Raw genomic sequence first — 18884 nt, forward strand, 5'->3', positions numbered from 1 at the left:
CCTGTGCCTCATCATAAACAGAGAATGGGAGGATTATGGTTCCAGACCAGCCCTAGCAGAAAAGGCCTTGAGGTTCCATTGAGATGGTGTGTGCAACTACAAGGAAGTCCCAAATACATAAATGTGTTACAGGCACAATACATAGTCAGGAAAAGAGACCCTCTCTTAAAAAGAACTAGTGAGGGCTGGGAAGGTGGCTTAATTGTAGAGTGCTTGCTTAGCATGCACAAAGCCATAGGTTCCATTCCTCAGTACCATGTAAACAGAAAAAGCCAGAAGTGGTGCTGTGGCTCAAGTGGCAGATTGCTGGCCTTGAGCAAAAGAAGCTCGGACAGGTGCTCAGGCCCCGAGTTCAAACCCCAGAACTGGCAAAAACAAAACAAAACAATGTTTCTGCACCAGCTTCCTAACTTCACTCCTCTACCTTGTGCACTAGCAGGTAACTCTGTATACAACAGAAGTCATTTATAAATCTATATATTCGTGTACCCACCACTCAAATGTAGCTTGCTAGGCTCTGGCAGGTCCTCCCTGACAAAGATGCCACCTTCTGCCCATTCTGAAACAGTACTGGAATCATACTGTGCATGCATGTTTGTCTGGCACCATTTTAGCTGTCAGAAGGAATAAAGCAATGAACACTCTGGCGTGTCTTCTGGCAGATATATGCAGTCTAACCCCAGAAGTGGAGTAGCGGAAACAAAGGTGGATATTGTTTACCTAGAAACTGTCAGACTTGTTTCCCAAGTGCTCTCCACTTATAGTCAGTCCTACTAGAAGATAGATAAGTCCTAGTTGCCTTTTGTACTTGCCAAAACCTGGTATTATGAACCCTTTTAATTTGGTGATTCTGATGGATCACTATGGTTTTAATTTGCATTTCCTTGATGAGTAATGAAGGTGAATAATTTTAATGGATGTCCTTTTCTGTGACGTGCCTGCTCATGTTTCCTGGCAAGTAGAAAACAAGTCACTGTCAGTCTTTTTCACAATAAATTTTAGAAGGTATCTGTTTATTCTGAGTAGGACTCACGTGTCAGATATATGTATGGCAAATATCTTTGAGTCTGTGGCTCATTTACTGTCCTTTAGGAAGTAAGGTTGCTAATGTTAATGAAGTCCAATTTATCATTTTTATGCCTATTACTCCTATCTTAGTCAAAAAGGTTGTAAAGATACCCTCATGTTTTCTTCTAGAAATAACTTTGACATTCCACATTTAGGTACATGATCAAAATCAATGTAAGTTTTTGTTTACACTGTAAAATAGCCAATCTCCATTTTCTATTTGACCTCATACTATTTATTGAAAAGACCACCTTTTCCTTACTGTTCTAACTTTATAGTGTGTGCGCATGTGTATATAGGCATGTGTGCACATATATTATACACATATGTGACATTCATGTACATCTTCCTCATTTCTTGCTCATTAAGAGGATCCTGGGGGCTGGGGATATGGCCTAGTGGCAAGAGTGCTTGCCTTGTATACATATGAGGCCCTGGGTTCGATTCCCCAGCACCACATATACAGAAAACGGCCAGAAGTGGCGCTGTGGCTCAAGTGGCAGAGTGCTAGCCTTGAGCAAAAAGAAGCCAGGGACAGTGCTCAGGCCCTGAGTCCAAGGCCCAGGACTGGCAAAAAAAAAAAAAAGACTATCCTGATATTTTAATTAATTTCTGAGAGTCTCACTATATGGTTTCAAACTGACTATCCACTCGCTTCAGCCTCCAGAGTGCTGGGATTATGGGTATCTACCACCAAGCCCAGCCTTAGATGTTTTATTTTACAATTTTGTATTTCTATATGCTTTTCAGACGTACCTGGACAATTCCTACATTTGCACCATCAGCACCAACAACACTGTACACAGATTAGGACTAAAACTGTACTGAATGCATATGTTGTTTTTTTGTGAAGAACTGATTAACTGCAGATATTTAGGAAGGTGAGAGATTTGAGGACTTCTGTTTGAAGCCAGCTAAGGCAGAATTTTGTCTCCATTAGTCACCAAAATGCTGCAAGTAGAGCTGTGGCTCAAGAATAAAATGGTAGCCTTGAAAATTATAGCTCAAAGACGGAGCCTAGGCCCTTCCAAGACCCAGGACCAGTGCAAAAACAAAAACAAACAACAACAGCAACAAAAAGGGAGTCCCCAGAAAGAGTTCAGACACTCCAATTCTATAGGCTCAGGTCTACGCATTTTAGTCTGGCATTTGAACAATTATAAACTTATAAAAATAGCATTTGCATGTTGTGGCAGCTTTTTTGAGAGGAAAGAACATACATGCTCTAAAATTTATACCAATAGACCCCAAATTGTTAATAACTCCTATGCCCTTCAACAGGAGAAAGGAGAGCTTAAAGGGTATTCCTCTATTACAGACTCCTACTCAGCAACAGTGAAGGATTTCAAAAACATGCTGAGCAAATAAAACTAGACACAAAAGAATTTATATACTTTCTGCTTTTGTTTCAATAAAGCTAAAAAACTAACCTATGGTAACAGAAATCCAAATAGTGGTGGTCGATGGGGCTGGAAATTAAGTGGGGCACAGGTTACCAAATTTCTGTATCTTTAATGAGATTCTGGTTACATGAATTTATACACTTATCCATTCATCAAATGGCATGCTTAGTATCTGCATTTCACTACATATCTTATTTCAATAAAAAGCAAACACAATTGCTCTGACCTAATCGAAAATTAAATGAATCACAATCTGTGTGAGGCAGGCAAATGACAGCTCCTACTGAGAAGTTCAAATACAGACTGACATCAATTCTTTCAGAATGCAAATGTTGGCTGTTTCTCTATAAAGGGCTAGTCAGTAAATAGCTTAGGCTCCATGGGTCATACATTCTCTGTAGGAACCAGACTGTGGTTGGTAAAAAAGTAGCATGCAGATGAATGGGGGAGACAGTGTGTCAATTGAGATTTACTTAAGAAAAATACACAGTAGAATCACTAGCCAAATTGCTTTAAATGAGCTTTAAATAATCACTTAGGTACACACAAATCTACCTCTTCCCGACTCCTATGAGATCCCAGATACCAGAAAAGTAACTGGGAATGCTAGTGGACAGACCTAATTCGAAGTCCAATTTTATTGCTTTCTAGCCTGTTAGACTAGGAAGAATATGCTTAGTATCTCTAAATTTGTTTCTTCATCTCTAAAATGGGCTTAATGGCTGTGCTAAAGTACTGGAAAAGAATTACACCTACACATACACACACTCTCTCTCTCTCTCTCTCTCTCTCTCTCTCACACACACACACACACACACACACACACACACACACAATGTGTAGGCTCTGAACACATGGTAGATGTGTTATAGATGGCAATGTATTGCTCTGATCCAGGGCACTATCTTATATTGCTCTAGTTTGGGGCGATGAATAGCAGCCTGCCAGTTTGCCATGGTCCAGGTTCTCGCCTAAAGCTCCTTTACCACAACTATACTCCCCAATTAGTCCCTAAAATTGGTCTACTCCCCAGACAAGCCTGGAGTTTGTCTCTAACAACTCTTGACACTTAATCTGACATTTCCCTTGTTCTGTCCACAGGTAAAAGGCTCCAATCTTTGAGCGGTCCAGTTTAATAACCCATTCTCCACATCAAGTCCTGCCTACTGACAATCCTGATGACTACATTTCAACAATCATTTCCCAGACCATAATTTTACTTTGATCAACCATGGCTTGCTGTCTTTTACAACTCTCTTCAATCTGCTTATAAATTCTCTCTGTATTTCCCTAATTGTCACTCTGCTCGATAAGGAGAATTTATTTGCTAAATGACTGATTCAGAAGCTGAAAAAATTCAAAGGACTAACTTCAATTACAGCAATGTCTTGCAGAAAACTTTAGGATAAAAATACCATGAGATCTTACATACCTTTTGCAACAGCTGCTGGAGCAGAGCTGGGAACAGCTGGAGCTGGGGCAGTTACAGGCACAATGGTAGGTGACTTGCTGGTAGAAAATGACTGAACCACTAAAGGGTAAAAAAGGGGAAGATAAAGAGACCAATTTTTTTTTTTTTAATGAAGATGATCTAACTCCCACGTGACAGTCACACATTACACTAGTAGTACCATCTCAGGACCATATGAATGGTAAGGTGACCCAACAAGCTGGGCTGTTAGTTATTTATACTAGGGTGATTGATGAGCTTCAACTCTGTAAACTAAGAAAATTAAAATCCAATTAACCGAAATTCTCATAAATGTTTCAAATTTTCCTTATTCCTTTAGAATTGTGCCAGCTATTCAGAGGCCAATGATGGCTTAAGTTTTGTTTTTTTCCCCATCCTCGTCTTGGAGCTTGAACTCAGGGAAGGCCTGGGTGCTGTCCCTGAGAATTTTTTGCTCAAGGCTAGCACTCTACCACTTGAGCCACAACTCAACTTCTGGCATTTTGGTGGTTAATTGGAGAAACTCTCACAGGTTTTCCTGCCTGAGCAGGCTCTGAAATGCAATCCTCAGATCTCAGCCTCCTAAGTAGCTAGGATTACAGGTGTGAGCCACCTTGAGCTTTGAAGCTTTGGCTTAAGTTCTACTTCCAGTTTTAGAATTCAAGGAGGTGGGGCAAGCCACAATGACTAACAGCAGGATGTAAGGGCAAAGCCATCACTAACCAGTAGATAATGATTTTCAACAAGATGGGTCTATGTGATAGGCTCACAGTATAGAACATACCTTTATTTACAGGCATCAGTATAGTCTGTACACCTCCAGAGGTGCTTACGCTGAGTGGCTTCAGCTGACTAGGAATTGTCAGGACAGCCTGCTGAGGATTGGACTGACTGGAGTGAATCTTTAACAATCCTAAAATAAGTTAGAAGATAAGGCCAAACCTTAGTGCTCCGTCAAGTTTCTTACCCTCTTCATCACTCTTACAATTTCCTCCTAGGATGAAATTCCCAAGACATTCACTCTTTCACTAAATAAAAAGCCAGGATCAGGAGAAAATGGAGGCTGCAGATTTCACAACGAAACACTGACATGGCATTATGATTTATTACTAATGTCCTCACTCCATAGTCATAAAGCAATCCAGAAATCTTTCCAAATGCAGGAGTAATAAAAACAAAGGGCTGGGCAGGAGGGTGCACAGCTGTGTTCCTGGCATTTGGAAGGCAAAAGCATGAGGATATGAATGAGTCCAGCCTGGGCTACAAAGAGTGGCTCAAAAAAAAAAAAAAAAAGAAAAGAAAAGAAAAGTAGGAAATGCCACTGCAGTCCTATTACAGGGATGATCAGTATTAACATTTTGAAGCAGGTCTTTTCCATATTTGTTCCTATGTCAATTGCTATGATGTATGCACAATGTGGTATGCAGAAAACTGTCACTGGCTCCTGAACTAGCTTCAGATTTCAGTGTGCCCATGTGGCTGGTTCCCATCTACTTGAATTTTTTCCACACAGTCCCTCTGGACATACCTTCAATCCATGCATTTCTTGCCTTCCATTTCCTATCCTTGTGTAGCCCTTATTTTTCAAACATCAGATATCTCTATTACTTTGGAGAGTAATCCTCTCTTAACTTACTGTAAAGGTAATTAATTGCCATGGTCTTGCGTGCATAGAACTATGCTAGGATAGGAAAAACTATGGTAAAGGGCCTTTACCATGAAAACAGATTTAAGCAGATTTAAGTAAGATAAATGTGGTAACAGAAAATAGCATCAGAGGCCTCAATACAAAGCCTGTGAAAGAAACTGCTGGTTTGAAATACACTCCAGAATGAGGCCATCAATGAACAAAAAAATCTTTCTTCAGAACAGAGGTATATTCACAGTCAAGTACCTACTAAGTACAACAATGACCTGATATTTTTTGTACTTTTAATACTCTTATTTTTTATCAATTATATGCTGAGAAAAGTAAAAAAGGATAAAAATCTTGTAACTACAAAATCTGTTGACTTTGATGAACCTTCCTGTTTTCCTCTACTTTCCAGCATCATCCACCTTTACTGTTGGTCCCTTTTTTTTTGTTTGGGGATGGGGGGGGGGGGTCATTCATGAGGCTTGAACTCTGGGCCTGGGTGCTGTCCCTGCCTGAGCTCTTCAGCTCAAAGCTAGTGATCTACTACTTTGAGCCACAGGGCCACTTCCAGTTTTCTGATGGTTAATTGGAGTCTCACAGACTTTCCTGCCTGGGCTGGCTTTGAACCGCAATCCTCAGATCTCAGCTTCCTGAGTAGCTAGGATTACAGATGTGAGCCATTGGCACCTGACTGTTAGTTCTTTTTTCAAAAAAATTTACTGGAACATTAAAAAAAAAAAAAAAGGTGCATACTGCAGTCTGTGATTCATCTATTTTTATGGCCCAAGGGCCCACTACTACCACCAATCTGAGGCACTTGTATTTCGTATTCCTTATACTCCAATACTTTCCTCAGTTGATCCGAAGGAATATATGCCAACATATTTTTTTTCCGCCATAAACTTCTTCCCTCCCTCTCTCCATCCTTTTGTGCTGGTACAGGGGGCTGAACTCAGGGCCTCTTGACCTCATTTGGCTTTTTCACTCATGGCTGGTGCTCTTTCAAGTTTGAGAACCAAAGCTGTTTGTTATATTAGCCTTTATTTAGTATCTGACACATATTCACATTAAATAGTATGAACAGGCTATTAGTGGAGGCAAACTTTTGCCCTAAAATTAAAAATGAAATTTTTCGCGCTCACAGTTCTTTGAACTTTAGAACTATAAAGAACTAGAGAATCATAACCACAACAAAAAAAGGTGCCTTTGGCAATAACTATGGCAGCTATTATTTATGCAACAACTATCATAAATCACATGGTGTTCTATACATTTATACAGTTCCTTGAAACCTCCAGGGGTGAATATTATCAACTTCATTTCATAGTGGAGAAACTGAAAGGAGACAACTACACTAGGGCTTCAGGATTTGTGCTGTTTTCCTCTAAGATTTCTGGAGTCATTTAGCTGAGCAGAAAGATGTCATACATTTGACTCTTTGAAAGTAAATAAAATGTATTCCTTATTTTGTAATGAGTTCAAAACTGATCACTGATTTAAAAAAAATTCAGTTTATCCCCCAAATTATTCACAAGCTAGCCTAGTGGTAGAGTGCTTGCCTAGCATGCATGGAGTTCGATTCCTGAGCACCATATAGAAAAAAGGCCGGAAGTGGCACTGTGGCTCAAGTGGTAGAGTAGCTAGTCTTGAGCAAAAAGAAGCCAGGGACAGTGCTCAGGCCCTGAGTTCCAAGCCCCAGGACTGGCAAAAAAAAAAAAAAAAAAAACACCACAATGTAAGCCATAAACTGAATAGCTGGTTGTATTTATCTATCTATCTATCTATCTATCTATCTATCTATCTATCTATCTATCTATCTATCTATTTATTTATTTATTTATTTATTTATTTATTTATTTATTTATGTTTGCCAGTCCTGGGCCTTGGGCTCAGGGCCTGAGCACTGTCCCTGGCTTCTTTTTGCTCAAGGCTAGCACTCTACCACTTGAGCCACGGCGCCACTTCTGGCCATTTTCTATATATGTGGTGCTGGGGAATCGAACCCAGGGCTTCATGTATGTATACGAGGCAAGCTCTCTACCACTAGGCCCTATTTCCAGCCCCGAGCTGGTTGTATTTATTTGCTTGTTTGCTTGGCTTTGTTTCGTTTTCTTCTTTTTCTTTAGTACTAACAGCTGAACGAAGGGCTTTATGCTTTTAGTTCTCAGAACATGCCAGGCAAGTGCTCTTTCACTTGAGTAGACATCCCATCCCCTAGTCCTTTTGCTTTTAGTTTGTTTTCAAAAGGATCTCAAGATTAACTTTGCCCAGGCTGGCTTGGAACCTGATTCTCCAATTTCCATCTTGTACAAGGCCCACCTAGCCAGAATAAGTTTTAGATGATAAATTTAAGTCTCAGACTTAAAATTTTATACACAGATTTTCAAATAAAAATAAGTTACTTAAAAAACAATTACTTGGAAATTATTTCTGGGTTAACCGGTTTAATAATACATTCTATAGGGTATTAAACTTTCCAAAAATATTCTATCCCAATAAGAGAAACAGAGAAAGAATATTGTGGTCTGACCTGATACTGTGGCTTTCCCAGAGATGGGGTTTGGTGTGGACACCAGGGATGTGGCACTGACGACAGTGGGGGTCGCAGTCTTGCAGGTTCCCATGGTGGCCTGGCTCATACACACTTGGGGCTGCCCAACAGTTTTCATTACAGAACCAATAGTAGACGATGAACCAGGGGCTGTTCCTTCTGACTGTTCATCCACACCACCAGAAATGAAGAAATGAAGATGACAGCAGTGTAACTTCCTTCAAGCAGTGACTGCCATAACATTCAGTAAATATGAACTATCAGCTAACACCTATGTATTAAATGCCAAGCCATTTGAAAAAAAGATGGCCTCTCTAATTCAGTGGTTCCAATACCTTTAGATTTCAGACCAGGAAAATGAAGGAGTGTTACCACATTAAAATCATTTATCATCCATTTTATCACTTAATAATAGGCTACTCTGATGTCAAAAAAGTAGGAGGACATATTCTCACAATGAGATGATGGAATAAAATGAGCTTTGTTTAAAGCAACTACCTACACATATAAATGTTTTAAGTCTGGCATGACATTGAGACATTTACTACTTGGTGGGCAATCAATGTTAGGACTTAGAGATACATGCTATCAAGGAAGAGAGGGTCGGGGCTGGGGATATGGCCTAGTGGCAAGAGTGCCTGCCTCGGATACACGAGGCCCTAGGTTCGATTCCCCAGCACCACATATACAGAAAACGGCCAGAAGCGGCGTTGTGGCTCAAGTGGCAGAGTGCTAGCCTTGAGCGGGAAGAAGCCAGGGACAGTGCTCAGGCCCTGAGTCCAAGGCCCAGGACTGGCCAAAAAAAAAAGGAAGAGAGGGTCACCAAGTGTGTTATATATGGTATAGCAGGCACAGGGGCATGGCACAAACAAGTGAGAGAAAGACACTGCTTCTGCCTCTGAGCTGTCCTACAAATGGGGGGTAGTGGAGAAAAGATAATGGTAAGATAATGGCACTTTACAAGACCTTTCAAGATTCAAGGCAGAGAGAGGGAAAAATAAAAAAGTGTTTCTTGACATGCAGAAAGCCTAAAGGATGGAAACAAAGTGGAGTAGGCACACGAGAAGACGTAGCTGTAGACCATGAGACTTGAGGAGTAAGCAACCAGTCAGATCATGCAGGTCAAATCAGAAAAGAAACCTCAACAAATATTGCTGGGCAAATGGATATTGATACATGAAAGAATGAAGTTTGGTCTCTACCTCAGAGCATAAGCAAAAGTAAATTCAAAATGAAGTTAAATTAACAAAACTAAATGTACGAGAAGAAAACAGTCAATTTCTTTGACCTTGGGAGGCCTGCAGCTCAGTGGTAAAGTACTTGCATAGCATGTGCAAGACCCTCTGTTCAATACTTAGCACTGGAAAGAAAAATAACAGTGGGTTAGTACTTTTTATGGGGGCGGGGGGTAGGTCTTGAGGTTTGAACTCAGGGTCTGAGCTCTGTCCCTGAGCCTCTCTGTGCTCAAGGCTACAACTCTACCACCTGAGCCACAGTGCCACTTCTGGCCTTTTTTGAATAGTTTACTAGAAATAAATCTCAAAGACTTTCCTGCCTGGGCTGGATTTATCTGCCAGTCCTGGGCACTTATCCCTGAGCTTCTTTTTGCTCAAGACTAGTACTCTGCCATTAGAGCCACAGTACCACTTTCAGATTTTTTGGTTTATATGGTACTGAGGAATTGAATACAGTGCGTCATGAATGCTAGGCAAGCACTTTACCACTCAGCTACATTCCCAGCCTCCTCCCTACCCTGGGCTGGCTTTGAACTAAGATCCTCAGTTCTCAGCCTCCTGAGTAGCTGGGATTAAAGGCATGAGCCATTGGCACCTGACTAGTACTAGGTTTCTTAACGATAACACCAAGAGACACCAAACAAGCATTAAAAGAACAATAGATAAATTTTACTTTTGTGGTTAAGAGGATATCATCAATAAAATGAAAAAATAGTTTGGAAGCAAGGGAAGGGGTAACATTATACTGTTTGCTCGACTTATATAACTGTCACCTCTTTGCACATACAATAACAATTGCTGGTGGGAATAAAAAAATCTTTTTTTTTTTTAAAAAAAAAGAGTAGAAGAAAAAATAGTTAGAATTAAGAGAAAAAAATTGCATACCTGGCAAGAAACTCACATGCAGAATGTAAAATTTTACATACATATGTATATATGTGTATACATGTTTTTACATACAAACATATAGAGAATGAGATTCTCCTGAAATTCTAAAACAAAAAAGACAAGTAACTAAAATTGGGCAAATGATCTGATTTGAATAGATTATTTCTACTGAGATGTACAAATAGCCAATATGCATATGAGATGTTTGATATCATTACCTGTTAGGGAATTTCAAATCAAAACCAGAACTATGAAATATCAGTTAACATCCTGTAAGATGGTTTTTTAAAGGACAAGAAAAAGTGTTACTGGGCTTGAGGATTTGGCTCAGCGGAAGAGTACTTGCTGACAAGTGCAAGGTCCTGAGTTTGGTCCTCAGCTCTGAAGAAAAAAACTATGGAAGACTAAAAAATAAAAATAAATAAACATAAGGCATCTAGAAAAAGTGTTACAAGGATCTGTAACTCGCACAAATTGCTGCTGGGAATATAAAATTGTGTAGCTACTTAGGAAATGGTCTGCCAGTTCCTCAAAATATAAATACAAGTTACCATACCAGTCAACAATTCTATGTTATTCTAAGCAAAAGATGTCAGACATAGAAGGATGCATGATGTAGGACTACATAATATGAAATGTCTTAAAGAGGCAAATCCATGAAGAAAGAATAGTGAACCTCCAACACTGGGGATAGCACTCTACTCCCTGAGCCACAACGCCAATTCTGGCCTTTTCTGTTTATCTGGCTTACTGAGGAATCCAACCCAGGGCTTCATGCATGCTATGCAAGCATTCTACCACTAAGCCACATTCCCAGACCTGGAAATTTTTAGGTTTCAATTTTTAAAGACTCACTGATAGGCCTGCTGAACAGCTTCTGTAAGGTCATCCTGGTTTTCTATTTTGTGATGATTTTCTATTTGCATGCTAAATCTCACCTGCTGAGCAGGACCATTTGCTGAGAGGGCCACAGCTGGGGAAGTAGCAGTAGTGATAACTCCGCCTGCTACTCTTAGCATTGTGGTTCCAGGCTTTGAGAGTTGTGAAGTTGATGGGACTGTCTTCAAGGTGCTATCAGATATCTTCATTAGAGATGCCTGCCCAGCAGGGGCTGCCTGAAGAAACAAAATGGCTAGAAGTAATAATAGCTCAACAATTTAGTCCTTAACCATTATTTGAGAGTACATACAATTGACATTAGATAACAAGGAATAAATTGGACTATGGGATATTTATGTACATTTCCAACAAGCATAAACTTTTTTTACCTTTGACCTACCACTGATTCAGAAAAAATAAATGAATGTATTTGCAAGATCCTACTTGACAGCAGTTATCTTCAAAGATACCAAGCCATCTATTTTCAAAATTAATTGAAGCCAATACGGAAGGAGAAAGGGTGAACAAATGTAGTCATTATATTCAACGTACACTATGTACACTGAACTATGTAATTTGAGGGTAGAAACGGGAGGGAGGAAGTGGGGGTGAACAATGGAAGGAGTGACACTGATCAAGATGCACTGTACTCATAACCTGACTTATGGAATTGAAACCTCCCTGTAGAACTACTTACTAAACAGTTTAAAGATTAAATGTGACTGAGTTCCACAAAAACAGAAAGCTTTGGGAGTACTGAACTAAATGAAGGCATAGTGTCTGAAATTAAATGCCCATCACAAGCAGATACCAATTTTCAGTTTCTGAGAATGCAAGATGTGTCAAATGGCAAAAGACACCTGTACTGATCTATGCCATCCATTAGTCATTCTTTTCATTAACAATAAAGGGAGATAACATTAAGACCAGTGACTGTATCAAGGTCACAGCTAGTTAACTAGAGAAGTTATGATCAGAATCCTAAAGTAATAACCAAGCACTGGAAATGTAGCTCAACCACACAGCACTTGCCTAGCATACCCAACATCCTAGGTTTGATCCCAGCACCAGAAAAAAACAAAACACCCTCAAAACATAGTACAAACTCAAACAAGGAGGTAAAAGACATTCATTAAGACTATAAAATTTTGAAAAAGGGGACTGAAGACACGAGAAGATGGAAAGCCCACTCTTGTGTTCATGTATTGCTAGAATTAATATTGTGAAAATAGCTGTACCAGTAAAAGCAATACATAAATTTGATGCAATCCCCATCACATTCTCAGGGTCATCCTTGAAAGAAATAAGAACAAAGATTAATGGGAAAGAATAGAAAGCCCAGAAATAAAACCACATATAGCTACAACCATCTCATCTTTGACAAAGGAACCCAAACTATACACTGGAAAAAAGATGATCTCTTCAACAAATGATGCTGGGGAAACAGCAATCTCCAGGCAGAAGACTGAAACTAGACTCCTGTCTTATTCTGCACATCCAACTGGATCAAAGATCTATAGGTAATATCTGAAATTTTGAACTATTACAAGAAATCATAGAGGAGGATGCTAGAAAATATAGGCACAGGATTCCAATTGCCTAGATAATAAAAGCAAGAATGAACAAAGAGGATTGTTATCAAATAAAAAGAAAATTTTGCATGTCAAAAGAAACAATGACCAGAATCAAGAATCCAAGTAGAGGGAGGAAAGAGGTAACAAATTGGATAAGAAATGTACTCACTGTTGGTGGAATGTAGAGTAGTATATTAATTCCAGAAATCTCTATTTCCATAGTGAAAATAGAGTATAGAGGCTCCTCAAAATACTAAAAATAAACCTATGTTATAACTCTGTAATAACATCCTTGGGCATACACCTGAAGGAATATAAATCAATATACAAGATATCTGCATACCCATACTTAATGCAGCTCTATTGACTATAACCAATCTGTGTAATGAATAGAAGGACCCAACAACCAAAGGAAAGACAGAAAAAAAACATAATAGTATTACCTAGCCATGAACAAAAATAAAATCATGTCTGTGCAGAAAAATGGATGGTGCCAGGTGCCAATGGCTCATGCCTATAATCTTCGCTACTCAAGAGGCTGAGATTTGAGGATTGCTGTTTGAAGCCAGCTGGGCAAGAAAGTCCTTGAGATTTGTATCTCCAATAAACTACTCCAAAAAAGACAGAAGTGGTGCTGTAGCTCAATTGATAGAGCACTAAATAGCATTTGAGCAAAAGAAGCTCAGGGGCAGAGCCCAGCCCAAGAACGAGGAAAAAAAAAAAAAAAAAGATAAAACTACAAATCATCATACTGAGTGGATAAGCCAACCTCATAAAGCCAAATAACGTTATGAAGTAAATTTAAAGAATTGGAAATCTAGCTACAGCATCTTCCTATAGATAATGATATCCCTTGCCCAGTCAAAATCCCATCATTTATTTCTCTTTGATGACATCACTCTAAATGCTAAAGAATGCTACAGAAAGATGCCCCCAAACCCTAAGCGTATTAACACTGACTGTATGGATACTGCGGCTGAAAACCTTATTACAATATACAAGGTTTCAGGTAAATATTAGAAAAATTTTACAATGAAGCAGGATGCTGGTGGCTCAAACCAGTAATCCTAGCTACTTAGGAGGCTGAAATTAGAGAGCATCAAGGTTTGAAGCCAGCCTGGGCAGGCAAACCTGAGAGATCCTATCTCTAAATAAGCAGCAAAAAGACAGAAGTGTAGAAAAATCCTACAGAAGCAGAGGTGTGGCTGAAGTGGTACAGCACCAGATTTGAGTAAAAAAAGACAAGCAAGAACATAAAGCTCAATACAGAGAGGCATGCGCACACATTTGTACACACACAGAAAAAAATTTAGTCATGGAATCTTTGTTTCTTTAAGGAAATGCTATTTTATAAAATCTTTCTCATAAGTAGTGTGATTTTATAACTGATAATTTTTCCTATTTTGCTTTTATTATGAAATTCATACCTCACTTTATTAACTGTGTGTACAGGAGTGTACCATTTGTGTATATGAGACCTTGACCCTATGTTTTCATCCTTACATCTTTCCCAAACTTGAAATTTTAGTTATTTTACTTTTGACCACTATTTTATTATTTGTTCATTTAAATATGAAGTGCTTCATGAATATGCACGTCATCCTTGCATCAATTTTAGTCTATGTGCTGCCCAAATGAGCAGTACATATTTATTTTTTTGTAAACTTCCTTAAAAGTTTCTGGAAGTTGTATAAAGAGAGAAGCTAACTATATTATATATAGAAGACACACATTGTAGCATATTAGGAATATATAGGTATGCACTTACCTGAGTAAACAAAGTGGTTTTCTGTCCAGAGATGACTTTCAAAGTCTGCTGTCCCTGTGCAGGTGTGCTGACTCCCAGAGTACCTTGGACCACTGACCCAGTAGTCATCTGTTTTCCAGATGTCTGGGGTGATGGCTGGCCAACTAAAAATGTCCCCTAAGTAAAGAAAAAAGAAACAACCATTTGTTGAATACAGATGGGTTGCTCTGATCCTTTAAATCACACAGTACCAAATTAATGTTCTCCCCTTCATTCTATAACAGAGTTACCATAACTAAAGAGTATCAGTAAGTTAGAATTATCCCCACTTCTCCAACTTCACTTAGTAGTTAGACCAATATGATGTAAACTTAAATTTTGCAATCTAGTTCTCAAAAAATTGAATTTAATCATTCAGATTAATAACTATCCATCCCCTGTAAGAAGACCCAGAGACCAAGATTTCTGTGACACAGGGAATGGCAGGAAATCTGCTCTATTTTACCCAACCCAAACAGTTTGATTCTCTTTGGTTATGTTCTTCAAAGCGCAAAATTTCAATTTGCAGAGTAGAAATCTTCCACTGGAGCAGGAAGACCTGGACTTAAACCCTACCTCTATCATTAGCTTAATGAGACCTGTGTATATTATGGTTTCTCTAGATCTATTTTTTCATCCCTCAGACCAAAACAAGCCCTAAGTAATATAGACTTCTAACATGGCTAAAATGTTAGTGTTGATCCCTGATCTCAAAGTAGTAAAGGTAAGTCAATCATAATGAAAGTGATTGTCAGACAGGTCAAGGATTTGTAAGATTAAGCACATGTGACCAGACCTGGGGAGTTTGCTTGAGGATGTAGGAGGTGTAAGTCAGGTGCTGGGAGATTCCTCCAGGGCTGGTGGTACTTTGGGTTCCTCCTGCTCCGCCACCACTGCCGCCTCCACCTCCTCCTCCTGCACTGCCACCGCTGCTGGCAGCTGAACCCGACTGGAGGTCTACCAATGCAGTGAGCGACAGCAATCATGAGAAGTCCAAAGCAAAAAACCTATTCAGAAAAGGCAGGCATGCCTACACATAGATTTGTAGCACCATTCTTCTCCTCCTCCTCCTCCTCCTCTTCCTCCTCCTCCTCCTCTTCCTCCTCCTCCTCCTCTGTTAACTATGACAATAAGAATTTCCTACTGGGCACTGGTGGCTCATGCTTGTAATTCTAGCTACTCAGGAGGCTGAGATCTGATGATCAAGGTTCAAAGCCAGCCCATGCAGAAAAGTCCCCATGAGACTCTTCTCTCTAGTTAACGACTCAAAAACTGGAAGCAGAGCTGTGGCTCAAAGTGGCAGAATGATACGTCTGAGCAAAAGAGCTCAGGAACAGACAGTACCCAAGTCCCGGAGTTCAAGCCCCACAACTGGTAAAATAAAAAACTAAATTAAATTAAAAAGAGAATTTTATGAAGAACAACTGAAATCTAGTTATAGGTTGAGCACATTCTGTATATCTAAAATCCCCTCCCCCCCTTTTTAGTGCTAAACGACATTTGAAAGTTTTGAATTTTAGAGCATTTGAGATTTCAAGTGTTTGGATTATAGATGCTCAATTGGAAAATTTTGTAAATATTCCAAAACACAAACACTGAAATCTGAAACAGTTATATACTATAAATAAGCATATAAGTCCATACTTTCAATTGGCAGCTGACTATTCCAGCTCTCAGTATAATGAAAGTTGTGAGGGAAGAAGCCTGATACTGACATCCGCCCCCACTTGACTACCATGTCCTATCCTTTTTGTTTTTCACATTCCACTTCAAAGCCTACAGAATTTGGTTTTGGTTTATATGAGCTACCTGCACTATATTTACTCAGTAAATATTAGAGAACATTTTCCTTCCCACCTTAATTTTGGTGATTATTTGGAAGAGATTCCCAATGATTTATTTTGACTTTGCGATTATCACAAAATGTAAGTAGATTCCTGGGTAAATTCTGGATACTATAGTGTCCTTACCTTACATACCTTGCTTTGTCGATCTTCTACTACTAGGATAAGAATGTTATTCTCACCAGAGAATAACAAAACAGCAACTAGCTTACACACTTCATTTGGCAAGGATGGTTCATCATTTAAAGTACTAGCCAAGGGGCTGGGAATATGGCCTAGTGGTAAAGTGCTCGCCTCATATACATGAAGCCCTGGGTTCGATTCCTCAGCACCACATAGAAAAAAGCCGGAATTGGCTCTGTGGCTCAAGAGATAAGAGTGCTAGCCTTGAGCAAAAAGAAGCCAGGGACAGTGCTCAGGCCCTGAGTCCAAGCCCCAGGACTGGCAATAAAAACAAAACAAATAAAGTAGTAGCCAAGCCCAATCCTTCTCAGTCTCTCAGATCAGCAAAGATTAGATACATTTTATTAGTAGATAGGATGGCTCACTTCTAATGAGTCTGACTACTATACCAGTTCACTTCTGAGTCAGAGAAAGATAACTGGCCTTCCTTCTCAATAACACTCACACTGGTTCTCTATGTATGTCAAAGCAAATGTTTATGTAATTCCTAAACTACCTAATTTTCGTTGTCTATGTTACATGTTTAAATGATGGCAAACAAAGATACTTGGTTTCAACCCTATTCCATCCCATTTAAGGTGAAAACAGACTTCCAGCTAGAAATGGACATTCCTTTAGGTATAACCAGTTTTCTCCTAGCACAGCCTGAATTGCCATAGTTCTTCAGTATGACACATCCCTGATCCCTGTTTAGGAAAGCCCAAAATAACAGTGGTACCTCCGAAAATTATAGTTATTTTAAAACAATTCTGGTTAGATTATCTGTACTGTTCGTTTTTGGTTTTTCGTGCCAGTTCTGGGGCTTGAACTCAGGGCCTGGGTGCTGTCGCGGGTTTTTTTTTTTTTTTACTCAAGGCCAGTATTCGGGTTTGTTTTTTTTTTTAACAAGGCCAGTGTTCTACCCACTTGAGCCACAGCCCCACTTCCAGCTTTTTGGTGATTAATTGGAGAGTCTCACAGACTTTTCTGCTCAGGCTGGTTTCATACAACAACTCTAAGACCTCAGTCTCTTGAATACATAGGATTACAGGCATCAGACACCAGTGACCAACTATGTGTATGTTTTAAGTCTTCCTGGGAAAATGTGATTACACCACCAAAAAAAATTATAGAAGTAGTTTCTAGAAATTTAAGAACTGTCTCTCAGCTAGAGAGGAACACACCTAGAGACCCAAGGACTAAATGATTTAAAGATGGACTAACTAGCATTGTTGGTAGCACGCAGGATGGCTCCTTGAGGAATCAGCAGCAGTTTTCCTTTTCCTGAAGGATTCTTGCTGTTCGTGGTAAGGTAGAGTTTAGTGCCTGGAGGTAAATTGGCCAAATTGGCCAAATTTGTGGCTGGTAGCTGCAGTGTTGCCATCACTAAAATGGTGGAGAGAGGGAGAAAACCTTTAAGACAACTATCAACAACACTTTAAAGTGTGGAGTAAATTGCTTATTTAAAACACTAAATAAACTTAAGTTGTTCCTAGGTGCTTTTAAGGATATATTTCTTAAATATCTTGTTAATTAAAAAATAACTTCCACACCATAAGAATCTTCTACAAACTAATTATCTTGCACACAAGTAGGCTGGTCATTGTCTTGGTTTTTCCCAGAACAATTCTAGTTTATACCCTTATCTCATAGGTGTTATTGCCATTATTAGGTATTGAACCCAGGGCTTTGCACAGTAAATATACACTATCATTTAAGTTTTACTATCAGAGCTTCACTGTATTTATTGACTCTTTTGTCCTAAAAAATACTGTGACTTACATAATTGTTGACATGATAACATCTATGGATGGATACCCATTATCCCCATTTGTTTAAAGTTCTGTTTGTCAATGTCTAGTAAGAATTGAATTTAGTGGCCTGACACTAGTAGCTTATGCTGGTAATCCTAGCTACTCAAGAGGCTGAGATCCTAGGATCACGGTTCCAAGCCAGCCAGGGCAGGAAAGTCTATGAAACTCTTATCTCTATTTAAACACTAAAAAAGCTGAAAGTGGAGCTGTGGCTTAAGTGGTAGAGTGCTAGCCTCAAGCACTTTCAGTACAAAAGATACAGTGCTCAGGCCCTGAGTTCAAGCCCCATGGCCAGCACACAAAAAAGGAAGTGAATTTATTGATTTAAAACAAGATTTCTAGCATCCCTTACTTTCTAAGAACTCAGAGACTCTACAGTGAACAAATGGCACATACATTATGAAATCACAATTCTCTCTAATAGCTAAATACCAATTCCTGATTAGGTTTTGCTCTTATATGAATGTCAATATCAGTGTCAACATTATACATTATTTATTTTATTCTCTGGCTTCTGAGCTATCTGATTCCCTTAATAATTGCAGAGAACATTTCTTCTAAAGTATTTTATGTACATTTTTTAGTTGTGTGTGT

The 18884-nt window shown here is 39.2% G+C and overlaps 1 protein-coding gene across 2 annotated transcripts in view; it reads right to left on the reverse strand.

Annotated features, from left to right (window-relative positions):
* The window catches only part of Yeats2 (YEATS domain containing 2), an 89226-nt gene that overhangs the window by 13173 nt on the left and 57169 nt on the right, over nucleotides 1-18884 (reverse strand). For both annotated transcript variants that reach the window (XM_048347026.1, XM_048347025.1), the window contains exons 17-23: nucleotides 17701-17862; nucleotides 15267-15427; nucleotides 14453-14608; nucleotides 11170-11346; nucleotides 8088-8271; nucleotides 4706-4834; nucleotides 3904-4002 (exon numbers count right to left, since the gene is read on the reverse strand). In XM_048347026.1, coding sequence (XP_048202983.1) covers nucleotides 3904-4002; nucleotides 4706-4834; nucleotides 8088-8271; nucleotides 11170-11346; nucleotides 14453-14608; nucleotides 15267-15427; nucleotides 17701-17862 — 1068 coding nt within the window. The remainder of the gene's footprint in view (nucleotides 1-3903; nucleotides 4003-4705; nucleotides 4835-8087; nucleotides 8272-11169; nucleotides 11347-14452; nucleotides 14609-15266; nucleotides 15428-17700; nucleotides 17863-18884) is intronic.

This window comes from Perognathus longimembris, chromosome 5, assembly GCF_023159225.1.
Source record: "Perognathus longimembris pacificus isolate PPM17 chromosome 5, ASM2315922v1, whole genome shotgun sequence".
Classification (NCBI taxonomy): Eukaryota; Metazoa; Chordata; class Mammalia; order Rodentia; family Heteromyidae; genus Perognathus; species Perognathus longimembris.